At 36.3% G+C, this 26,573-nt stretch overlaps 1 protein-coding gene across 3 annotated transcripts; it reads right to left on the reverse strand.

Moving 5' to 3' along the window:
- Nucleotides 1-48: 48 nt before the first annotated feature.
- TUBE1 (tubulin epsilon 1) lies at nucleotides 49-24,996 on the reverse strand. 3 transcript variants are annotated; one of them, XM_045544201.1, is made up of 12 exons: nucleotides 24,252-24,996; nucleotides 24,080-24,153; nucleotides 23,421-23,473; nucleotides 21,006-21,063; nucleotides 17,898-18,013; nucleotides 9,955-10,076; nucleotides 6,524-6,711; nucleotides 6,130-6,305; nucleotides 5,199-5,339; nucleotides 1,894-2,034; nucleotides 1,143-1,317; nucleotides 49-799 (listed from the first exon to the last, which is right to left on the reverse strand). In XM_045544201.1, exons 1-12 carry the CDS (start codon nucleotides 24,274-24,276, stop codon nucleotides 641-643), a joined length of 1,428 nt encoding a protein of 475 aa, XP_045400157.1. In that variant the 5' UTR covers nucleotides 24,277-24,996; the 3' UTR covers nucleotides 49-640. The 3 variants fall into 3 exon arrangements, with proteins under 3 accessions (XP_045400157.1, XP_045400158.1, XP_045400159.1); XM_045544202.1 differs by lacking the exons at nucleotides 24,080-24,153; nucleotides 24,252-24,996 and adding an exon at nucleotides 22,506-22,573 and having other exon boundaries at nucleotides 52-799; nucleotides 23,421-24,062; XM_045544203.1 differs by lacking the exons at nucleotides 23,421-23,473; nucleotides 24,252-24,996 and having other exon boundaries at nucleotides 52-799; nucleotides 24,080-24,151.
- Nucleotides 24,997-26,573: the final 1,577 nt, after the last annotated feature.

Consider the following 26,573-nt stretch of genomic DNA (forward strand, 5'->3'; position numbering starts at 1 on the left):
CTCTGTTCACTTGCATAAATAGTGACATGCAAAATAATAACAAGCAGCACTGTTTAAAAGTATGGACATTTATTGTTATAAATATTTTTAAATAATTGCTTTATCAAAACAATTATTTAATATAGATTCTTTTGAGTATAAATAAGTTGTTACCTAAAGAAGAAACAAAACCTCTTTAACAGCTGTAATAAAACCTATCCTGGAAAAGTTAGCAGATATCACATGGAGATATTCATATTGTGTTCTACTCAGTACCTACTTTTAAAGAATCAGGAGAATTTAAACAGAATATCAAAATATAAATTATAAATAAATACGAGAATATATCTGTACAAGATTTTTATTGAAAACATGATTATCAGTGTCTATATATGCTTAAATATTAGGCTATAAATAAAGCAAAATATTAATTTTCTGAAGACAAATGCTTGATATTAAGGTACTAAGACTTCACTAATTTCATACACTGGTATCATCAACAAATTGTGATTAAACAGAAACCACTCTTTTAGATAATACTTCCTGCTAATATGAAACACAAATCTGGCTTTCTGAATCACAAAAATGCTGAAACAGAAGGGTGACAAAAAATAATGTGAAATTAAGAAAAAGTAAACGTTATGTTTTTTGTGTTTCTTTTTTACATAGCTATGCTTAATCTAGGCATATCTGCCACAGGCATGCTTTTCGTGGCATCCAGTTGGTTATACTCCTGTATGAGTGCCGACAAGGATGACACAGCTCCTGTGAAACAGCTTTCTTCCATCCCTTCAACTTGTAGGTAGTGATGAAGGTGAGCCTATAAATTAAAAAAATCTGGATGTTTACCTTTGCAGGAACTTTAATACACAGTTATCCTATAAGGTAAATATGTTCTATTAAAACTATAGTTCATTCAGCTTTGTAATGGAAATGAGAACTTGTGTTAAATGGAATATTTTGCCTAAATCCTATAATAAACTCACAAAATTTCTCATTTAGAGTAATAATAAATAGTATGAGTAAGCCTCTCCTCTTCAGTTATAATCAGTACAACAAATATAGTAAACAAGATCACCCTTGATTTGTAATAGTGTAATTCTTAAGACTATATCTTAAATAGCCAATAAACACATATAGTTACAAAGGTGTATGATAATTACCTTTTTCTTGTAGAGCCTCATGAACCTCTCTCTCAGTTCCACGAAGGTAGGCTTCACACAGGTGTTATTTGCTAAAGCTAATAATGAATGAGAATGACCCACAGGAGGTACTGAACACAGGCTGGTCTTCCAGCCTTCTTGATTCCAGGAGACAAACCGTAGAGAGGGTTTTAACCTGAGATTAAAAAACCCCACAAAGGTAAGAACTAAGGACATTATTGATGGTATAATTCTAATTGCTTACTATTTTTTTTACTATTAGCAGTAATATGGTGAACTAAGAGACAGTTGGTAGGGGGGACATTAAACTGGCTGTGACGGTGATTCAGAAAGGTAGAAATGCATTCCTTAAGATCAGAAATCCAGGGATAAAAAGAAATGAAGGCATTATAATTTTCCTTACTTTGTAATTCAATAGCGTAGTTTTCCTAAAAATAGACTGTCACTAAATAGTAAAACTTAGAAGAAGTATAGTAGTAGTGCTGGTGGTAATAATAAAAACAGTATCAGCTATAATTTTATGAACACTTTCATAAAACATCTATCATTTAATACCCATAAATAACAGCTTTGTATTATTATTATTATTATTTTACACTTGAAGAAAACAGGGCACAAAGGCTAAGTAGCTTGCTCAACGTCACACTTTAGTAAGTGGCATTGCGAGCATTTGAACAGAGGCAGTCTTAAGTACTATGCTACACTGTCTCAAGCAGTATACATAAATTATCTTGAAAAATAAAAACCAAACCTTTCAATATTTCTGCGAAGATCTGAAATCTGTACGTTTCCTCTAACCATGAGAGCACAGGCGAGGTAAAGACTGTGTTTGGGGTCTGCCCGAATTAGCTGGTGATCTTTACTAAACGCATCTGAAAACATCTGATCCAATCTGGAACAATGAAAGTATCATTGTTTATACAAAATATTACTTCTTCCTTCTATGTATAACTATAAAATGAAAAGACAGTCATCTATAGGTAAATGAACTTCACACCAAATATTAATATTAGAATATATTACATATTCTAAATATATTAAATAGCCAGCTATCATTTTCTCAAAGCAATCTTGATGATAAATATGGGAAGAGAAGAAATCGTGTAATATCTTTTTTGGGGGAAAAAAAGCTTCTGCAGTAGACTGGTGATTTCAGGTAGGTACAAAATGTTGACTATAGCATTAGTGAGCTCTATGTAGTACTGATTTCTGAAATCTCTATCATTACTTAATCCAGTATGCTCATCTACTTTATAGTATCTGAACTATCAAAGCTAATTAAAAACCCACAACATTGAGATGATTACTTTGTCTCTGTAAAATATATCATAAATTAGTTAAGAACAATTAGGAGGAAACTATCAAAGGACAACATGAAGCTCTCCTATAAAACTGTGGTCCCCAACCCCCAGGCCATGGACTGGTACTGGTCTGTGGCTTGTTAGAAACTGGGCCGCACAGCAGGAGGTGTGTGGGCAGGTGGGTGAGTGAACGAAGCTTCATCTGTATTTACAGCTGCTCCCCAAAGCTCACATCACCGCCTGAGCTCTGCCCTCCTGTCAGATCAGCAGGAGGCATCAGATTCTGCATTATGGTGAGTTGTATAATTATCTCATTATATAATGTAATAATAAAAAAAATAAAGTACACAATAAATGTAACATGCTTGAATCATTATGAAACCATCCCCCCACTCCTGTCTGTGGAAAAACTGTCTTCTATGAAACTGATTCCTGGTGTCAAAAAGGGTGGGGACTGCTGCTATAAAAGATGAAAATGTGTAGCAGTATTCCTGAATGGGGAGACTTTTAAACAAAAGTCTTTTCACTGAAGGATAAAAATACAAATACAAGATTGTTTTACCCTTCAGTTAAAGAGAGGAAGATAAAGGCAACTGAAAAAGTTTATATCTAATAACACAGACTCCTAGGTCCTTAATATGGCCCCAGTTTGTTCTTAAATCCCATTTAACTCAATGTAAATATGATTAGGTTCCGTAGATAACTCTAGCCAGAGGTTTATGTGCTGAATCTGCAGAACGTCTGTGAAGAGCTGCAGAAATCTGTGCTATTTATCAGATATTTACAGTGCCTACTCTGTGCCAGGCACTATTCCAAGTGCAAGAGACAAAGCAGTGAACAGAATAAGAATTTCCTGCCCTCATTGAGATGACATTGTATACTGATTATCCTACAGAAGGAGAGATAGAGGACTTCCTAAGGCACAGGTGAGTTTTGGGGCATTCATGAATCCTCTGTGATTATGTTCAAACTTCTGGTGAGTATGTGTTTTGGGGCATTTTTATGGAGTCAGAGAAGAAAATCCAGAAAAGATTAAGAACCACTATACAACAAGCAGGTAAAATCACTCCTAATTATTTTCTTGACTCATAAAATATAAAAACTAGTAAGAAACTATTTATAATTATTGGGATACTTGTTTTTATATATGCTTACTTTCTTTTGGTAAAAATGGACTAGGTAAAGAACTGACCTTTGTTCACAAAATCTACAACAAAAAAAAATTCTCACTTGTTTAGAAACTACTTGTAAGAAATTGAAGACAGCTTTAAAACTATGCCTTTTAATACTATAATTTTAAAACAATTTATTATTTACTCAAGGATAAATGATTGTGTCTATATACCAATATGGCAGCCTTTGCAATATCTACAAGTACAGCAGAAGCAAATAGCTCCCCACCAACCGCCCTACAAACATAGTAAAAACACTGTGACAAATTCCTTAAACATCTAAAATTTTAAAAGTTCCCTACAGATTTTCATGAACACATTTTAAATAAAAATAAGCCTTCACCACAAATTATGATTAAAATTAAAAAAAGTTGATAGGCATTATTTATATCAAAATGTACTCACTAGAATCACAAGATATTCAACAGACTTTGAAATATTCAGGTTGAAGGACCAAGTCACATTTTTTTCATTATGCTGAGCTTAATTAGAAATTCCATATCTTTATTTTTTAAGAACTTGAAATACAAAGAAGTTGTCACGATTGTACAATAAACAGCTTAGCACTAATTTGCATTCTATGTGTTCACGTTAAAGGTGTATGTTCTATTTCAATATACTAAAATTTAATATGCTGGGCTGATACTAGTGGGCATTTAATGATCACCATGGTCTATACACTGTGTATGCTGCTTAACGTGTTAAAGTTCCATGCAGAAAAGGAGTCCTACCTATGAGTTGGTGTAAATGGTCATTTGCAACTTGCTCAAATGAAACCTTATCAGTATCATTTGTGACATTCCTGAAATATAGAATTGTTATCTTGCCAAAACTTTATAAAAATAAATCTTTAATTTAGGTTTCACTTTCTCATTTATACACTCTCCCTTTGCAGAGTTTGTCAGGACCTTTTCCCTCAGTCAACTGTAAATGCAGTGTGAACTTTTCAAGCTCATCCTAACTGTATACGCTAAGAGTGTCTTTCAAAACCATTTTCTGTTAAACTGATGTAAACTTTATGCTCAAAAATGACACACAGTTTAAAAAAACCGTGTTCTGGCAATATATAATAGCTACTATAGACATTTATATCTGAAAGCCTTCTATGGTGTTGGGCTGTGATAAGAACTTTAAAACACAGTCTTATTTAATCTATTCAATAAGCAAAAAACTAAGATGAAAAATTTAAGTTACTTGCCCAAGGTCCTGTAGCTACTAAGTGACAGAATTGAGATTCAAACTTAAGTTGTCAGACTTCAAGGCATTTAATCTTTTTCAATAAATATTAAATCTTTATTTTCACAAACCTACAGGTTTAATCATTAGATTTAATTTCAAATAGTTTAATGACATTTTACAACACTTACTTCAAAGTAAAGAAGTATGCATCTAATGGAAAAATGGCTGTATTTATCACTTCTCACAACTGTATTTATCACTGTATTTATCAACTGTATTTATCACTTCTCACAAATAAAATGATACAAAGAAATAACTAGAGTTATGGCAAACTTTTTCTCTGAAAAATTTTTTTTTACAGTAATTCAAGTTCTCAAAAAAACTGAAATAAACTTACTTCTTACCTTCGAGGAGGAATATTAACATCTGCCAGTGTATACAGAGGAGTTAGGCTTGACACAAGATAATGAAGTTGAGGAAAAGGAACTAAATTCATGCTGATTTCATTAAGGTCCATATTAAGGGATCCTTCAAATCTCGCAGAGCTAAAAAATTAACATTAAAACAATGAGAAAAATTTTAATTTAAAAACTATATACTTCCAATGCAGCTTGATTTATTCAGCAGACAGCTTCTCAAATCCTTTTGTACACTTCCTCAATGCAGAATATGTGTTTTCTGTATTAGTGAAATTTAGTATCATGAACAATCATGTATAAAGATAAAATATAACACACATGTACAGTAATTCTTTCTTCTGTATTACCTGAAGTGTGACCAACATACTATTATAGTTGTTCACTGCACATATATCTTATTAAAAACAAACTTTATTATTTGAATTAAACACATATAGATCAATAATTATTCTAGAAACTTTACTAAATTCCTCGAGGGTTTGCGTAATCCACTCTATAATCTGGAATATAAAAATGCCAAAGAAATTTGATACCAGAATCATGGAAATCTTTTGGACCAGCTCAAGAGGAGGTATATATTAGTTAGCTTAAAAGATCAAGATATTCAACAGTAAAAAATGTTTAATTTTGTCTAACCAAGTGTTTTAAAAGTGTGTCTACCACAAAACCTTTTATATCATGACACCTGTTAATATTCCACGGAATGTACTTGGGGAAATGCTGCTTTGGATTCATAGAAATTAAAATTCTGCTTTACCACTCCAGGAGATGAAACTACAAGAAGAAATAAATTAAAAAACCCCACAAAAACAAAATGAAGCTCCTATAACTTAGAATAACTAAAAAATGCTACTACAAAAATTCAAAACACCCTCAAAAGCACAGTAGTTTTTTGACTACTCTTAGATAGAATTACCTTGTTAGGTTGAGCAGCAAATTTGCCACAATGTTGTTCATTGCATCAAAGGGCTTCTTATGCTGCTTTTTTAAAGCCCCAGCACTTGAAGTAACCAGACTCTTTGGCTTCACAGTTGTATCCAACTTTCCAGAATTCACCACAAGGTCAATTTTGCTAATGATGTCAAATAAAGACTTTTGAGGAAAAAATATTGGGAGAGAAGCTATTAAAGACAGTGGACGTATATGATATTTTACTAGGAAAGAAAGACAAAGAATAACAATTTAAACTTATTTTTTCTCTTAGATAAGAAAGCTGAGAGGTGAAGAGAATGTTTCATGGAAACACAAAAGCACAACACAGGATTGAATACATACAAAATTTGTCCATAACTTCCAATGTCATTTCTTACTTGATTGTCAATGGGCAACACACAGTCTGCATGCTCATTAAGTTCCTTCATTGCCAAGATGCTATTATAAGGTGAGGTTATGACATCATCCTCACTGGAAGGATAAATTGAAGTTACAAATCTGTACACTTCTGGGAATTCATCTTCAAGCACCTTTAAAAGAAATGTGCCAAGTCCAGATCCTGTTCCTAAGAATTAAAATTTCAAAAAAAAAAAAAAGCACAAATGATTTGGAACATAATTGTGATGAACTTGGAATTTTATGTTTTATTATGGAGACATAATTTTCAATTTATTTGTCATTACATATTAACTAACCTAATTTCAGATAAGAAAATGAAGACAACATGGGTAGTGAGGTCTAAGTCCTAAATTCCATTTCTGGCTCTGATAATGAATTTGGGAAGGCTTTGTATATTTCACTCTCTTTCATGTTTAAGTTATAGCTATATGATGCCACAAGAACTTACTGAACAGTAGAAAATTCAACTAAGACAGTATTCAGTCTACACCTGATGCGAAGCAACTTAAAAAACCTAACTTGACAGCTTTGGTTTAGTATATATACAATCTTAATCATGAAGAAAACTATCAAGTCATTAAGCAACTTATACTGTGTTAAAATTATTTAAAATTAAGCATGTCTACCTTGAACTTATAAAATTTTCAAATACCTATTTAAAAGTACAAATTACAGGAATCTCATTAAAGACAACTTTCTGATACATACAGTTACATTTAAATAAAATTTAGAAATTTTTAAGAACTTTTAAGTGAGAGATGGAATCTTCTAACCTTTTTTTTCCAAACTGGGTTGTGAACCATTAGTGGGCTATGAAACTAATTATCAGATTACTACCAGTATTTTCTTTTCTTAAATGAAGTCATAGAAAATATCAAGGTGTCACACGTAGTGTGGGTAAATAATGTTTCCTAAATCTTTTGTTTCAGTGTGTATACGTGTGTGCGCGTGCATGCATGTGTATGCACATAGCTGCATTGTACCATAAAATCTATTTCTTACTATTCTGGTTAACCAAAAGGTTAAAAGCCAATGCTCTAATCCATGTAGATAAATATTAAAAGGCTATGATGCTAAAAATACTAGAAGAAAGTGAGGCAAATTTTTTTGGGTAATCTTTAATGAGAAGGACTTTCTAAACATCATAAAAAACAGAGCCATTATAGAAAAGACAGTTTTGGTTTCATTAAAAATAAACAAAACTTCTATATATGTTTGGGGAAAAAAAGCCCCATAAACAAAATAACAAGACAAACTAAAAAATCTTCAACACATACGATGGAGGACTAAATTTAAGAGTTCTCACAAATCAACAACCAAAAAATCATGAATGCAACTGAAAATTGGGCAAAGGATAGAAATATGTAACACAATAAAACAAACACAATTGGCAAATAGAAGTAAAGATGTTCAACATTACTTCTAATTAAGGAAATGCAAATTAAAACAAGATATTTTGAACATATCAGATTTACATTTCATAATTCTCAGAGTTGATGACAGTGTAGGGAAATGTAAACTCTTATACACTGTTGCTAATAATATGCATTGGTGCAATATTGTAGGAAGGTATATTAGTAGTATGAATCAAAATTTAAAATGTACATATTCTTTGGTTCTATCTTCCTTTCTAGGAATATTGCCTATAGCTATAAATGGCACAAATGCACAGATTTATGTACCAGATATACATGGGGATTGTCTGTAATAACTAAACACCATAAACAACTTAATGTCCATCAATAAGAAACTGACTTAAAAATTATTACATATATTCCAAAATTTACAGTAATATTAAATATAAAGCATTATATATTATATACAATTGATTCTATGAGAGGGAATGATAGGGAAAGATATTTAAGAAAGATATAAAGTGAAAAGATTACAGAATAACTTTTATGATTTCATTTATGTAAAAATATACACACATACTTTCATAGGATATTTTCATAGATAGAAAATATCTGAAAAGGTAGACATAAAAAAACCCTGCAAACCTCATTATCTGTGAGGAGAGGGACTTGGAATTAGATGTGGGAAAGAACTTTAACCTTTAGCATTATTTAAATTATTTCTGCCACCTTCAGTGAATTGTAAGTATATTCTTCTGAGATGTTGGGTAACAGGGGGATTAAAAAGAAAGGTCCCACAATGAATTATAAATCAATGGTTTTCTTTTGAAAACTTACTCAAATTTGAAGTTTAATTATACTACTATAAAGACAATTTGTTTCTTAATTAAATGATTATGATGGTTTTCTAAAGGCATGGTTACAGAGCAATTGTAACTAATTTTAAAATGCTATGTCAGTGAATAATAGATAGAAATGTATAAAAATCAATCGTACATGACCTGCTGAATATACAATCTTAACCTCAGCTTGGAGAAAAAAAGTATGGCAATTTTTTTCTTTTAAAAGTTGCTAATCTTGGCCGGGCGCGGTGGCTCATGCCTGTAATCCTAGCTCTGGGAGGCCGAAGCGGGTGGATCGCTCGAGGTCAGGAGTTCGAGACCAGCCTGAGCAAGAGTGAGACCCCGTCTCTACTAAAAATAGAAAGAAATTATCTGGCCAACTAAAAAATATATATACAAAAAAATTAGCCGGGCATGGTGGCTCATGCCTGTAGTCCCAGCTACTCGGGAGGCTGAGGCAGTAGGATCGCTTAAGCCTAGGAGTCTGAGGTTGCTGTGAGCTAGGCTGATGCCACGGCACTCACTCTAGCCCGGGCAACAAAGTGACACTCTGTCTCAAAAAAAAAAAAAAAAAAAAAAAAAAAAAAAAGTTGCTAATCCTGCTTTAAAATTAGCAAATTATATTCTGTTTCTATTTCATAAAATGGGACCAAAATACTTTAGTTCTAAGGTACAGGCATCCTTTAGAAAGGAAAGCGATGCAGATCATTTATTTTTAATTCAAGTTGATTAATTACCACGTAAGAAAAGATTTAAAGGAATTGACTGAGTTTCTTTTACTCTTTTTTCTCTTACTGGAGACAAGAAAGGTTTGAAGGTGGTTAAAGAAAGGTTATTGATATCCTTTGGCAAGCACACATATGAGCAGGCCAGAAATGCTTAGCTCTAGTTAGGAAATAGGACTGAACAAGCAAACTCTGAGAAAGTAAGTGCTCTTCAAAAGCTCATATATCTTAAAGTGTCGCTAAAAACTTTGTGAAATTTCCAATATACCCACTCTTAAGAGGGCTTAAATTAAAAAAAAATTGGTAATAGTGACACAATTTCACAAAATTTTAAGATAAAAAGCTCGATGTACATACATTCAAACACATAAACATCGAATAGTTCTATCTCCATCAGGCATAGGTCTAAAAACAAAACTTATTCTTGCAAAATGAATTCCTACTTATACTTTAACATTGTTATAGGCAAATGAGTGAATAACTTTACCTCCTCCCATGGAATGTATTATAAAGAAACACTGCAAGCAATCACAGTGCTCTGCTGATTTTCTCAGTTTCTCTAAAATCTGTTCTTGGTAAAGACTGCCAAAAACCTTGTGACCCACAGCCCTGAAAATAAAAATACAGATTAAAAAAGCCCTGGAATTTATTATTTTTGATTTTGTTATTTCTGATCTGAATAAAAAGATTATAGAAAAATGTTAAAAAGTATTTTTATTATACCAAGTAAAATCTATTTTTGTTTCATGTAAATAAATCATGTTATAATATCTTGAAGATACTAGATAGAAAATTTAACAAATATTCTGTATCTATAATTCTCAAATATCTTGATAAGAGAGCTTATTAGCAATGGCTATCAAACTATGGCTTTCTAAGTTTATCTTCTCAACTTTTAAGGTACAATTACAATAAAACAAGATTTCAGTTACACAGTTTTTTCTTGTCTCTATTTAAAGTAAACTCTGAACTGTAGTGGATTTTACATATTATTAATAAAAAAAAGCAAGATGGGGGAAGATGGCTGACCAGAGGCACCAGCTGCCAGAGTGTCTCAGTAGGAAGAATAGGATTTAGATGAAAGAGAAAAATAACAGACAGATAAACACAGATGGGGTGTAATTCTGAGGGAAGAGTGCCAGAACCTGTGGGGGACTCCATGGGAAGAAGTTGCAGAGCAGAACGAGGAGGAGCAAGATATTGATGGAAATCAACCCCCGAGAAGCTTGGAGTCCAGCAAAATTAGGTGGAGTGATTTGTTTCTCTCACCTTCACATCTCTGACAGAGGGCTTCCGAGCTGCTGGAGTGACTTTCTACCCCCATGAGCCCAAAAGCTGCTGCCACCAGAGAACTGGGGGCTTCCTGTGGACACACTACCGGGCTCCCAGTCTTGCAGAGTGCTTCCTATCACCACAGACCCAAACGGAGAGGGCAGATGCCATATTGCTTCTCTAACCCACCGTGTGCCTTTGTCCTCCCCAGGGGGCTTCAACCTCTCAGTTTTTGGCTTGCTTATTCCCATGCAAATATATCCCAACTCTGGCCCAGACTGCGGGAGCCACAGGGGCCCAGTGGGTCCTGGGGGATCTGTGTGACCCTGGAGCTAGGACATTCCAGGTGGGCTGCCTTGCGGAGAGGGGGACGGAGATGACCAGAGAACTAGCTTTCCTCCATCCAGACTCTTTTTCTCCCCATCCCTATCCCTACCCGCAGCTGCCAAAAGAAACAATTGAGCCACCAAACCGAGGCTTCTACAGAGAGTGAGGCTCAAACTGTTTCCTCTTAAAGTCCTGCAGTGGTCTAAGGGGTACTTGGGATGGTGAGCTCCCTGCTCACTGGCCCTCCCTGGTGTTGTGTGCCCAGTGGCTCCACCAGAGCAGGGCACACCCCAAAGTGGAGGGACATCAAACCTGCTGAAGCACCCCATAAGCAACTCAGGACCAGCACACTTCTCCCTGGTGTGGTCAGGGACTGCTATTCGGGGACCTGGGGATAGGCTTGCAGGCCAGATCCTGTACCCTCAGGACTTGACTGTGTTGCTCAGCGGTACCGAGGAGAGATTTGTTAAATAATCTCAGGAGGTGAGGGAGCCCACACGGACAGAACTAAGAGGAGAGTGCAGTGAGGGTCCCAGCTGTGGCATACTTGCAGAGTGCTTCCCACCACAAGAAGGCCATGCTCTCAGCCCGGGCCAGTTATCCTGGGCGGGGAAGTTCCCCAGCCTGCAGTGCAATCATAGGGGAGCTTATACAGTGTGAGCTCCTGCCTGCCTGCTGGCAGACACTGGAGGGAGAACATAAAGCAGGGGAGCGGGGAGAAGAGTGAAATCCACTTATGACAGCCAGATTGTGAATCTCAGATGGCACCATCTCCGCAAGCAGGCTTTCTGGTTAGGTGGGGCCACTTCAGCCCCTCTCTGGCAGCTTTCCTCAGAGGCTGGGAGCAGACATTTGACCCCTGCAGAAACAGCTACATTGCTGGCTTTTGTGGAGCCTGAGGGTGGGCTCACCCAACCCAGCCCCCCAGCCACAGCAGAGAATAGGGACTCAAGCGGAAGTTCCAGGGCCCCACCCAGCATCTGGGGCATTTGAGTGCTTCTCCTGAGGGACTAGAGCCAGTCACAGGTCCCCAAAACAACACTGCAGCTTGTGCCTTCTGGCAAGTGCCACCTACTGAGAGGGAGGTCATTTCGCATGCCCTTTTCAGCATCCATTGACTTGTTCATACAGGGTGTAGTTGATTCTCACCCATAAGCACCATGTACTGTCGCAGAGATTAAACTGGGCATGCCAACTGAATTCACACCGTTAAGAAGACCACAGGGCTGGGGAAAGAGAAAGGATTCCAAGGACCTCCATCCTCCCTCATCAAAGAGAGACAGGAAATCTGCCGACTCACACAGCTCAAAACTCCTAAAGCCTATGATCAACTAGCAACTGAGAAAACCACCACATTAAAGATATCTATAATCAAGGCATTCATCCAGAAACTAGAGTGCCATCAAAGCACCTATAAGCAAAGCCAAAGATTCTTACCCAACATATGCTACAAACACACCCTGTGAATGAGAGGGGAGGAAAAAGCTCCATCTTAACAAAAGAAAATCCCAAAATAAGAAGCAACAGTTGCTCCAGATAAGGAATCAGTAAGAAAACTCTGAAAGTATGAAAAATCAGAGCAGAAGGACACACCCAAAAGGGAACACCAACTCTCTAGCAATGGATATCAACCAAAATGAAAATACTGAAATGACAGATAAAGAGTTCTAAATATGGACTGTAAGGAAGCTCAATGAAATCCAAGAGAAAATGGAAAACCAACTCAAAGAAACCAGAAAAACAACTCAGGAAATGAATGAAAAATTCACTAAAGGAAATACAAAACACAGTGGAAAGTTTTAAGAATAGATTAAGAAAGAATCTCAGAGCCTGAGGACAACTCTGTCGAATTAATTCAGTCAGTCAAAAATAAAAAACATAGAATTAAGAGGAATGAACAAAGCCTACAAGAAATATGGGATTATGTAGAACAGCCAAATATAAGAATCACAGGCATCCCTGAGGGTGAAGAAGAAGATGCACGAGGGCTGGAAAACCTATTTGAGGGAATATCAAGGAAAACTTCCTTGGTCTTGCTAGAGATTTAGACATCCAGGTACAAGAAGCTCAATGAACACCTGGGAGAGTCATGGCAAGGAGGCAATCTCAAGACACACAGTCATCAGACTAGCTAAAGTTAACACAAAGGGGAAACACCAGTAAGCCCTAAGGTGAAAACATCAAGTGACTTACAAAGGAAAACCCATCAGGCTAACTGCAGACTTCTCAACTGAGACCCTAGAAGCCAGAAGGGATTGGAACTCCATCTTCAGTCTTCTTAAACAGAACAACTCCAGCCTAGAATTTTGTATCCTTCAAAACTAAATTTCACACATGAAGGAGAAATAAAGACTTTTCCAGACAAGCAAACACTGAGGGAATCTGTCAAGACCAGACCTACCCTGTAGGAAATACTCAGAACTGCATCATACACAGATCAGCACATGAGTCACCTATCAGTGTAAAACCACCCAAAAGCTAAATCAGAGCTCATATAAAACAACAGTACAAGAGGTAAAACAAAGCAATAAGGTACTACCCAACAGAATGAACAGAACAGCATCCTACATATCAATTCTATCAATCAATATAGTTTGAATTCCCCACTCAAGACACAGGCTGGCTGAACGGATAAAAAAATACAAGCCAAGTATCTGCTGTCTCCACAAAACACATCTAACCCACAAGGATTCACAGAGTCAAGCTGAAGGGATGACAAAAAATATTCCATGCAAATGGAAATCAAAATAAAGCAGGTATAGCCATTTTCACATCAGATAAAATTGACTTTAAATAAAAAATAATAAAGAGAGATAAATAAGGTCATTATATAATGGTAAAGGGAGCAATTCAACAAGAAGCCATAACAATCCTAAATATTTATGCACCTAGCACAGGAACACCCAGATTCATAAAGCAAACCCTACTAGATCTAAGCAAAGAAATAAAGAGGAACATCATAATTTCTAGGGACTTCAACACCCCACTGACTGATCTGGACAGATCATCCAAGCAGAAAATAAATAAACACTGGACTTATATGGGACTCTAGAACAAATGGACTTAACAGGCATTTACAGAACATTTAACCTCAAAACTACTGAATATACATTCTTTACATCAGCACATGGAACATTCTCCAAGACATCATATTTTAGGCCACAAAACATGGCTCAACAAATTCAAAAAAATAGAAATCCTATCATGTACAGTCTGTCTGGAAAGTATCCAGCCACATAATATGAAAAATAGAGACATTTATTGAAGAAGATACAAGAAACATTGTACATAGGACAATGATGCCTAGTCCTCTTCAAGGTAGACACCTTGGGACCTCACACAGTTTTCCCAGCATCTCTTAACCTAACCGTAAAACATTCAATATTCTCAGGTGTTGTGCTTGTTGCAGGCCTTCCAGAACATGGATCACTTTCAACAGATTCTCGACCATCTTTGAGGCATTTATGTCACCTTTTTATTTGCACTGCACTCACTGCATTATCCCCAAAAGCCTTCTGAATCATTCAAATAGTCTCCTTGGAAGAACTGTCAAGCTTAACACAAAATCTGATGTAGATTCATTGCTCTACTCACTCATTTTGAATGTGACAGCCACACTCAACAACATCTAGTGCCCCACTGACTAGTACAGTGAAGTCATCATTGTTCATGCATGTGCATTACAGTCCACTTTCCTTGGCTGCCAGGTTACATCGATGTCATGCAAACTGTTCTTGTTGTATTAACAATGGCTGGACACTTTCTGGACAGACCTCATATCTTGTCAGACCACAATGGAATAAAAGTAGAAATCAGCTCCAAGAGAAACACTCAATTCTATACAAAGTCATGAAAATTAAACCTGCTGTTGAACAATTATTGGATCAACAATGAAATTAAGATGGAAGTTAAAAGATTCCTCAAACCAAATGACAAAGGGGACACAAGCTATCAAAACCTATGGGATTCACAGCAAAAGCAATCCTCAGGGGAAAATTCATAGCCTTAAAGGTCTGCAACAAAAAGACAGAGAGATCACAAATTAACAATCTAATGAGATGTCTCAATGACCTATTAATAGAAAAGGAAGAGCAAACCAACCCCAAACCCAGCAGAAGAAAATAAATGACTAATGTCAGAGAAGAACTAAACAAAATAAAAAACAAAGGATCAATGAAACAAAAAGTGGGTACTTTGAAAAGATAAAATTGATAGATCTCTTGCTGGATTGACCAGAAACAGAAGAGAAAGGACCCAAATAAGCTCAATCAAAAAAAGGAGATATTACAACTGATACCATGAAATACAAAATATCATCTGTGAATACTGTGAAAATCTCTATGCATATAAACTTGAAAATGTAGAGGAAATGGACAAATTCCTGGAAACACACAATCTCCCAAGATTCAATCACGAAGAAACAGAACTCCTGAACAGATGAATAATAAGTAATGAGATTGAAGCAGTAATAAAAAATCTTCCAACAAAAAAGCCCCAGACCACAAAGGACATGAACAGAAACTTTTAAAAAGAAGACAGAATGATGGCCAGCAAACATATAAAAACATGCTCAACATCTCTAATCATTAGAGAAATGCAAATCAAAACCACAATGAGATATCACCTAACCCTAGAGAGACTGGCCTCTATCAAAAAATCCCAAAACAACAAATGCTGGCGAGGATGTGGAGAGACAGGAATACTCTTAACACTGCTGGTGGGACTGCAAATTAGAACAATCTCTGTGGAAATGAATTTGGAGATACCTCAAAGAGCTAAAAATAGAAATACCATTCGATCCAGCAATAGCACTATTAGGCATCTACCCAGAAAAGCAAAAGACATTCTATAACAAAGACATCTGCACCCGAATGTTTATGGCTGTACAATTCACTATTGCAAGGTTGTGGAAACAACCCAAGTGCCCATCAATTCATGAGTGGATTATTAAAATTTGGCATATGTATACAATGGAATATTACTCAATTATAAGAAATGATGGTGATCTAGCACCTCTTTTATTTTCCTGGATAGAGCTTGCGCCCATCCTCTGAAGTGACGTATCACAAGAACGGAAGATAACTGATCAACACTATGGTGCTCACATGGTAGTAATATTCTCTGGGGATTCGGGGGTTGTGGCAGGGGGGAACTCACAACTAATGGATGTGGTGCAGTGAGCATTGTAGAGGGGAAGGGCATGCCTCTAATCCTTGCTTGGGTGAGGCAAAGGCATAAAATGTAACCAAAATGTTTGTACCCTCATGATATCCTGAAAAAAAAAAAAAAAAAAAAGCCCCAGACCAGATGGATTCACAGCTGAATTTTATCAGACCTACAAAGAAGAGTTGGTATCCATAAGGCAGAAATTATTCCATAACATTGAAAAGGAGGGAATCTTCCCCAACTCATTCTATAAAGCCAGTACCACCTTGCTACCAAAACCAGGAAAGGACACAACAAAAAAGAAAACTACATAACAAAATCCCTTATGAATACAGATGCAAAAGTCCTCAATAAAATATTAGTAAACTGAATTCAAAAGCACATCAAAACAATAATCCACCATGACCAACTGGGGTTCATCCCAGGAATGCAAGGATGGTTTAACATGCATCAACTGATAAATGTGATTCATCACATAAACAGAAGCAAAAACAAAGATCATATAATCATCACAATAGATGCATAAAAAGCATTTGACAAAATTCAGCATGCTTTCATGATAAAAATCCCTCAACAAACTAAGCACAGAAGGAACATATCTCAAAATTATAAAAGCCACATATGACAAACCCACAGCCAGCATCAAACTGAATGGGGAAAGTTGAAAGCATTCCCACTAAGTACTGCAATGAGACAAGGATGCCCATTGTCACGACTTCTATTCAGCATAGTCCTGGAAGTCCTGGCCAGAGCAATTAGGCAAGAGAAAGAAATTAAGGGTATCCAAATCGGGAAAGAGGAGGTCAAACTATCACTTTTTGCTGACAATAGGATCTTATATCTACAAAACCCCAAAGATTCCACCAGGAGACTCCTGGAATTGATAAATAAACTCAGCAAAGTCTCAGGTTACAAAATCAACATATAATAATTAGAGAAAACCCAGTTAGGTGGGCTCACTTATTAAGTGACTGGTTCTCCCCAAATTAGCCTCCCAGAACACAAGATTCAAATTCATACTTTAGAAAAATTATACACCACTCCACATTATGTACTTGAGGGACTGCAAATAGTTAAAATAATGAATATGACATTTGCAAATAATAAGGAGCTAGTAAATTTTTAAAAAACAGCAAAAATAGTCTCAGTGTGAATTCTTAAATAAACCCTGTTGGAGTTTTATTTTTCCTCATTAAAGAGAAGAGACCACTATAAATTTAAGGGCCAAAACCACCTCAGACTCAGCTTGAATACTAGTACACTGGTATGGCTTACCTGTCTGTGTTCTATTAAATCTGACCAATTGGTGAACTTGAAAGAGTCAAATAATATAGGTTAGAGAACAGTTTATTAAAGTACTTAAAACTTTTGTTACTATTTAGTGTTATTTAAGAATCAATTTACAAAGAGGAATTCAGTAAAGTAATTTTTCATGATTCATCTTTTTCTTAAAAAAAAGTAAGAAGAATCTAGGAGTAAGAGTAAATATAGGTGGCTTCTAAGCATTGTGAAACACCATCATTTATTAAAGAAAAGATGATGGGCCGAAAGCTCTAGCTTTGTGTGGCAAATTATATCCTGCTTTCATATCAGCAGGACCTATCAGAATGAAGACTACACATTTTTTTAGATGACCTTCAATTTTTACATTCAGCATATTCTCACCAATTATTTCCTGAGCCAGAAATATCAGTGATGAGCTGCTTGGTATCAAATACATCTCTCAATGGTCCTTGCAGAATTTCATTCACTACCCCTTCTTCCATATCAATCAAGACAGCCTGAGAAAGAGAAATAAAATTTAATTACTATATTTTCTTTTATTCACTGTAAATGAAATTATGAGCTAAAAGTTACATTTTTTTAAATAGTTTAAGCTTAATCAAAATATTTATGTAGAATCTGTTGTAAGAATTAATTTCCCCCTGCTTGAAAGGTGGAATCCAATTAAAGGACTAATTTTAAACTCTTTTATCCTACTCCAAAATGCCAAGTGGGGGGACAAAGGGAAACATGCCCCTCCAACTGAACTTTTAACAAAGCCTCAGAAATCTAGAAGGTAACCTTAACCAAAAAAGGTTCTCAATAAATGTAGGGTGCAGTAATGCGTTTGCTCACTAGGACCATGCTGTTCTTTATGAATCAAAGCCAAAAACTGTCCAATTCAAATGAGTAAACTTACTATTATATGCAAAGCAGAGGCACTGGATAGATGTCAAAGATGACAACATGGCCCCGTTTCCCAAGTTATTAACAATCTAATTCATTACCACAAACTTTATTGACATCAGAGAAAACCTACTCTACTAAGAAGAAAATGAGAATAAAAAACAAAATTAATTATGCAAAGAAAAAAATAGAAAAAAAGATGAAGGAAATAGAGCAAAATGTAAGTAGGGATAGCTTGGCAGTTGTATATATGCTCCCTCCTCCCACTTCTTTGTACTTTACTTTCCATATGTTCTATAGTGAGAAAAAAGAGTGAAAAAGTAAAATAAGTAGAGTTAAATAAAAAAGCAAGGCTGAAAAAAATTCTGAAATAATCTTAGGGTACACTATAATTTGATTTGTTAACTCTTTGATTCAGCGTCACAGAGAAGTGCTCGGTTTATGGGTTTTAATTTTGTGCCATATAACATAAAGCAGTTATCACATGTCACTGTTCTGGATGCTTTATATGTATCCTACTATTTAATCCTTACAACTCTATGCATAGGTACTATCATCCCTATTTTACATATAAGGAAACTGAGGCCTAGAAAAGTTAAATAACTTGGCTATGATTACCCAGCTAGTAAGTGGTAGAACTGCGATTCAAACCAAGGTAGCCTAGCTGCAGAATGTTCACTCTTAACTACCAAACTCTATGCCCTATCTAACTGAAGGAAGACAGTCAAGTTTAATTATTTATAGAGTACTTACTACAATGGAGTTATAATTTATGCACATTTAAATTCTGTGTGTATTTAATGTGTATTTAATTAAAATGTGTATTTAATTATGCTACTTACTATAAGATATACAATTAAAATATAGCAGTATATTACAAACACTATAAAACTGTTTTACAATGTGCTCCTTTATATATAGCAATCATATATTAATATATACTTTACAAACACAGGACTGTATTGGGTTATATATTGGCAATTTTAGGGATTTTCAAGGATACTTCGGACAATATGCAATTTTTACCTTAAATGCTAACTTTAACACCTAACTAACTAAAGAGGGACTTCACTGTATGGGAAAACTATAGTACTACAAGTTGTGTAAGATTATATAAGAAAAAATTAGCTTATGCTGGCCTTGTTCCAAAACAGATTTATTGAAATGACTTGTGGAAGATTAAATGTACATAAATCACACCCTCAACTAACTTACTATCTGGCAAGGGAAACAGTATGCAGAATACAAACTGATATTCAGGTACCTCCTGGAGTGAGTTTTGAAAGAAACATCACTGTCCCAGTCACTTTGCATTAAATCCCTGACATAATATATAACTCTTGTAGTCCTTCCTTGGTCACATCAGGCTCTTGTTTTTCCTTTGGACATTACTAAGCAAACTTTGGGAGAGTATTGTGGGTTCCTCATTTAGGCATCCAAGGTCACAACTGTACCAGGATTTGATGTTTATGTTTCCTTCCACACAGCAACCTGTTAATAGCCTTCTGGCTTTTCCCTAACTGTAATATAGGATTTAGAAAATTCTGAGTATTTGCCTATTAAGCTAAGAAACTGAAAATGGTAGAGGGACTCAAGGACCAAATTATCTTAAAAAGCCTGGATTCTTTAGTTCCTAAGGAGAAAATGGAAGAGTACCTTCTTGGACAAAAAGTCAAAGGCTACAGAAACATACCGATTTCTTCTTTCTTAGTAGTGTTTCCCCCAACTCTCACTCTGCTCACTGAAATGGTTATAGGAAAGAGCTCAAATTGAGAGTAGTCTAGGAAATGTCAAGTCTCTTTGTCTTAAGATTTGGATTGGGACGATAGCTCTATTTCATGCAGTACACTGTGTTAATCAATTATCCTATCAGCCTACAAGCACACAGTCTCTGCCTTAAATTTTGTTTTCCAAGGACATCAGAGATCACAGATACAAGGAAATACTTCCCAGGTGCCACAACACTATTGCTGTCCAATTTTTCAGCCACTATACCAGGTCTGATCCTTAGCATGTCAATTCCTTCCACAGCATTTAAACTACTTTTCTTGTTATAGTCTAAGATTACCAATTAATAATCTAAAGAAGTAGTTTGTTGTAGAGAAACAACCACAGAAGAGAAATGCTGGAATGAGGATTAAGACTTTAACTATGAGCTATTAACTTAAAGCATTTTGTTCAGGAGAACGTACATGGTTATGATATTTATTCACTATAATGTGGCTGGGCCCATGCTTTGTATTAGTTGTAACCCTGAAGCAAATAAATCTTCCATTACCTTTAAATGAAACATTAAACTGTATTATTAGTATGTATTTCAGGTCCTTCGAGTTAAGATGGCTCCTTTTGTTACCATTTATCTAGATATCTATTTCCCCTGAAAATATTTTTAAAAATGCTAAATATACTGTGTTTTTAACTTAAGTATGAAAATTTCCCCTGAATGTTTTAGGTGGACACACATGTCTGCTTAGTTACATTTACATTATATGTGGCTTAGTAAATGTTTTTGAATTTGAGAAGTTAAAATTTGTCATGATAGTTACAGAGTATAGTTATTTTAAAAACACATGTAATGTAAGAATCCAAGCATATATATCTTACTCGTGCTTTTAAAGAGGATATTTTTCCCTTGGAAATACTGCCACCATCACCAGCCACTCTGAAAGATAAAAAATGAGAAAAGGTCATAAGATCTTCCATCGCTTATAGTGTTATCAAGTAACAAAGTTAACTTCTATTTATATAATAAGACTGGTTATGGGCAAGGTGAGGCAGACACAACAGCCATCCCTAAACTCCTCCTTTCTTGCTTACTTTCTGTTAGGCTAAAAAAGTGAGGCACTTATTTTCCTGACTTTCTTTATAGTTAGGGCTGGCCATGTAATCCAGTTCTACCCAATGAGATAAACGGGAAGTTTTCTGATAAAAAGGACCAGATGTAGTTGGTGCCAACCTTCTTCCTTTTCCTGCGTCAAATATGAATAGGGACGTGATTCCCAGAAAACAGACTACCATTTTATAGCCATGAAATAAAAACACAAGGACAAAAAGTCTACATACTAAAGAGAGCAGAACAATATACAGTATCTAGGTCTTTGAGGCATTTCTCCAAACCTAGAACAGCTAATTTCCAGATTTTTTAGTCTGTAAGATAAATGGACACCTTTATTGCTTAAGTCACCATTAATGAGGTTTCCTGTTGCAGCCAAACACACATCAACTGATATACCAGTTATGTATCATTGAGCATCTAACGCTGTTTCTAGAATTTCGTATTACCAAAGTACTGAAATATACAACCAAACACAGTATCTGCATCAATAAAGACAATTCACAAGATGACAATATGTGAAGGGAAGCCTAGTTAGACACAGATGACATGACAGATCAGAGGTTAGTAAACTACAGTCCTTAGGCCAAATCCAACTAGCCACCTGTTTTCGTAAATAAAGTTTTATTCAAATACAGCTATACCCATTCACTTACATATTATCTATGCCTGCATTCATGCTACAAGGTCAGAGTCAAGTAGCTGTGAAACAGACCTTATGATCTGCAAACCTAAATATTTACTATCTGGTCCTTCACAGAAAAAAATTGCCAACTCTTGCTATAGGTAAATACCTATCATGCTATTAAAAATGTATAATAGTTTGATAAGGTGTACATGAAGATGTGGTCTCATTTTTGAAAAAGATTTTTCATACTAACTTGTGAAACAGATGCTGCATGTATTGACAGTACACAGAGAGAAGAGCAGGATGCCACACCCCTTCTTCCCAAACTTAAAAAAACAATGCTCTCAGGTTAAAGTATAAAACAGAGTAGATGAGAGTGTAGTCATGTTAAGTCACTTTATTAAGAAAAGCTCCCAGGCTGAGTCTGAACTACGTAATACTCAATGAAAAGGGTTGGCTATCAAGAAAGGAGAGGTGGGCGTAGCACCTGAAAGAAGTATAACAAAGGCAAATTTGAGTCTTCTAATAGTATATAGAGGTGAGGATATTTTGGGCCACAAATAAGAAGGAATCTAGTCTATATGACAGATAGGTACACATAATAAAGATAAATGACACCAGCCATTAAGGTAATAAACCTAACCTTCCATGTCTGATTCCATGGTCACCAAGCAACCTTCTGATTATTATGTAGTCTTTCAGGTAGTTTTCCTACAAAAGATAATGTGTCTATGATGGAAAATGAGAATCTAGTCTTTGGTCAACATGACTGTCCTGGACAGCACTAGACCCATTTTCAAGGTGCCAATAACATTTCTGAGTTTGCAAGCTTGAGCACCAGACTCTGGAACTCTCTGAGGAAGTAGGCGCTAATTAGCATTCCTTAGAAGATAACTGCTCAAACACCCAGACAACTAATTCAAACTAGAACTGGAATTTCTATTGAATTAGATCAAAGCCTGATATTAAGTATATATTTTTCAGTTCAAGGCCGCCACAGTTTTATCAAGTATTTTGAAAATGTATGAAATTAATAATTTAACATTAAAAGCATAGACATACCTGAATGTCAACTTAAATTATTCTTTCAGATAAATGATATATAGTACTTACATATACCCTTTATTAAATAAACAAAAACATCTGACTATTTTTCTCATTTTTAAGCACATTTTATACTTAAAGCAAATATTCCTGACCACAGATAATATCAGAGAAATGTAAACAATCTATTTTTCTTTCAAAAGTTAGCCATTACTGGATGCATTAACAAGATACCCTCAGGGAAAATGTCAGCTTTTCTTTGGTGAAACTTTATTTCAAGGTTAAATTAAAAAAAAGTTACACCACAGGAACACCTATTGTCCTGTTCTGTAAGATGACGTGAGAATATTAATGATATAACAAGAATAAATACGCTCATATGAGAAAAACAAAAAAGCCAGACAACTTCCCAGCTACTGACTGTTTTTTTTTATTGTCCTTTGAAGAATTCTGTCCCATCTGTTGAAATGAAAAGAATCATCATGTTCTGTAACAGACTTTAATCCCATCTTACCTGGTATCCACATTTCTAAAAAAGCTGCTTATTGCCTCATCATAAATTCCTTTCTAAAAAGAAAACAAATATAGCATTTAAGTTTTGCCTTTTCTCCAATCTAGTCCTTTCAATTTTAATAATCCTACAATGGCTATTATGTGGCTAAGACAAGAAACAGCAAATTGTCACAAAATGCTTAGTCTGATTCTTCCAATCTCCTTCTAGAGGGGAGCAAATGTCATGAGATAGATAAAGTTCACCGGGGGTGCTGAAAAAAGGAGTCTCCATAATACTGTAGAACAGGTGCATCAAATGAGCGTTCTCTCAGGATTCTTACTGATTAATTTAAAAGCTGACTGGTTAAATTAAGGAATACAATAACCACACGTGTTATCTATTTTACAAAGTACTTTCACACACACTATCTCACCGCTCGTCACACGAACCCTAATAAAGAGAAGACCTTGAAAATTAAGAAAAATGTTAAAACTAAGGTCTCTGGCCAGTGTTGTTCTAGTTTAGTGTGTGTTTGACAGCAACGTATCTTTAAAAACCAGTATGTTCCGAAAAGACCCCACACGACTTATATCGTCAGATACAAGCTCAGGGTATTTTCTACTTATTTGCTGGAAGACGTCGGCGACGGCGAGGGCAGCTCCCAGCGGCGGGCCAGGTACCTGGTTCACTGCGGCGTGCTCCCTCAGCGCCAGGTCCCAGAAGCAGCAGCCTATCTGGTTTCCGCACTGGCCGACTGCGACGAAGGGAAAGGACAGAACATGGACATTAGGCAGGAAACAAGGCCGTTGGATTCCGCGACGAACACGTACCCATCCGCCCCGTGCAACTCACTCTGTACGACCACTGACTGGGTCATGCTGGAACATCTCCAGTCCTGGCCGCCTGCGAGCCTGCGGCGGCCTTCGCATTACCGCTCGCAACCGCGCTCTACGGGGGAGCGGCCGTAAGTCACGCCGCTGCCGCAAATCGCTGCCGTCGCGAAGCACTTCTCTAGGTTCAGGCTGAGGTTTTTCGTCAGAAGGCCGCGCAAGTGCACTTGCGTCTCACCGTTACCATAGCGACTGGGCTTCCGGACCGCAGATCCTCGCTGCCTTGTCAACCAACATCTGTGAACACTGGCAGCTCCGGAGCCCAGGGTAACTGGCCGATAACTAGGCTTTGGAGTGTTATTTTAGAATATGTGTCTCTAAACTGGCCAGGGAGTATCAGAGGTTTAGTTTTCGTTCACTGGCCCAACAGCCTGGGAGGTGGATCAAATTCTGTTTATTCAGATTACAAGGGTGCTGCGTTAGCATCTCTATCTAACAAACTCTTTGTTCTAATAGAAAACAAACAATGTCAATGAGCGCAAAGAAACCTCAGACAAATAGACATGTGAGGGCACAACCGAAACTAAGTGGTTATACACTTTGGCAGAAACGGCTAAACTAAGTTTAGAGACCCAACCAGTATTTGTTGAACCCGGTATACTCCCAACATTAACTTTAGGCCCTCTGGAGGATTCAAAAGAAATCAAGACAGAGATCCAACTCGAAGAAGCTTACAGTCTAATTGAAGACACATACAGACGAAATACTCAAAGAATTGTGACTTAAAATATTGGGTGGCATTGACTATAAGCGCAGTAGCATTCAGTGAATGAGGAGTAAATAGAAGTCTGATAGAAAAGATGGGATTAAAACTAGGCATTTGATGCATATATAATGTTTAGATGGGATAGAAGAAGAGAAGATTAAAAAATCAGATATTCTTGAAAATTACTAATTCCTTGATATTGTCAAACATTTAAAAATACTGTAAACTACTGATCAAATTATATCAGGTTTTAATTAAGAACACAAGCACTTCTTTAATGAAAGTATATTTTTCACAAAAATTCTGAGGAACTACATACAAAACCCTAAGAAGTCTTATTCACTTAATAAAAAGTTAAATTATACAGCATATGCCATTAATGTGTGGTAATATGAACTGTAATATTCAATTGATTAGAACACCTAATTCCCCTACCAAGACAAATAATAATAGTTGTTATTACATTTCTCTGATAGCTGGTAAGTTTGAAGTTTTAGTAGGTTGTGTTGCTGAGGCTTTCCCACATTTACATTTGATGTCATTCACCTTAGTACTTATATCTCGTATGATTAATAGGCAGCTTTTAATGAAGAGATTTTTTGAAATTTCTGGATTTGCTTTTTTTTTTTTTTGGAGACAGAGTCTCGCTCTGTTGCCCGGGCTAGAGTGAGTGCCGTGGTGTCAGCCTAGCTCACAGCAACCTCAAATTCCTGGGCTCAAGCGATCCTACTGCCTCAGCCTCCTGAATAGCTGGGACTACAGGCATGCGCCACCATGCCCGGCTGATTTATATATATATATATATATATATTTTTTTTTTAGTTGGCCAGATAATTTCTATTTTTAGTAGAGACGGGGTCTCGAACTCCTGACCTCGAGCGATCTACCCGCCTCGGCCTACCCAGAGTGCTAGGATTACAGGCGTGAGCCATCGCGCCCAGCCCCGGATTTACTCTTAACTGTTTATTGGTGAGCATGGGGTCAGTGGTAGAGGTGCAGTTAGGCACTTTGTGTCTTAATGTTGAAGTCCCAAAGTATGGGGCTTCCAAAATTTGCAAATCTTGGTCTAGTTTGTTGGCAGTGCTGTGAGTAGATCTGTATCAGTAAACTATGGTGTCAGATCACCTGGTATTCTGGCCTCTCTCTGTAGGGCTCTACTCCTCATGCTGTCCCAGTCATTATTCCCTAGAAGCCATACATAGGAAAGGAATTAAATTAATAATGTTCTGGCTGGGCACAGTGGTTTGTGCCTATAATGCTAGCACTTGGGAAGCTGAGGCAGGAGGATTGCTTGAGGCCAGGAATTGGAGACTGGCCTGGGCAATGCAGCAAGACCCATCTCTACAAAATAAAAATATTATTAATAGCTGAGTATGGTGGCATGTGCCTGTAGTCCTAGCTACTTGGGAGGCAGAGGATGGGAGGATTGCTTGAGCTAAGGAGTGCAAGGCTGCAGGGAGTTATGATTATATCACTGCACTTCAGCCTGGGTTACAGAGAGAGACCATGTCTCTAAAATAATAATAACAATAAAAAAGAAAGTACTAATGAGCCTCATTAATAACTTTAGTCTGGAGA

Source organism: Lemur catta, chromosome 2 (genome assembly GCF_020740605.2).
Source record: "Lemur catta isolate mLemCat1 chromosome 2, mLemCat1.pri, whole genome shotgun sequence".
Lineage (NCBI taxonomy): Eukaryota > Metazoa > Chordata > Mammalia > Primates > Lemuridae > Lemur > Lemur catta.

Excerpts from the sequence above, each read along its gene's own strand:
- TUBE1 (XM_045544201.1), bottom strand. The coding sequence starts at position 24,276 with ATGACCCAGTCAGTGGTCGTACAGA. Across the intron at positions 21,064-23,420 it reads TTTAGAAATGTGGATACCAG|AGTGGCTGGTGATGGTGGCA; the intron begins GTAAGATGGGAT and ends TTTATCTTTCAG. Across the intron at positions 5,340-6,129 it reads TTGCTGCTCAACCTAACAAG|CTCTGCGAGATTTGAAGGAT; the intron begins GTAATTCTATCT and ends TTAATTTTTTAG.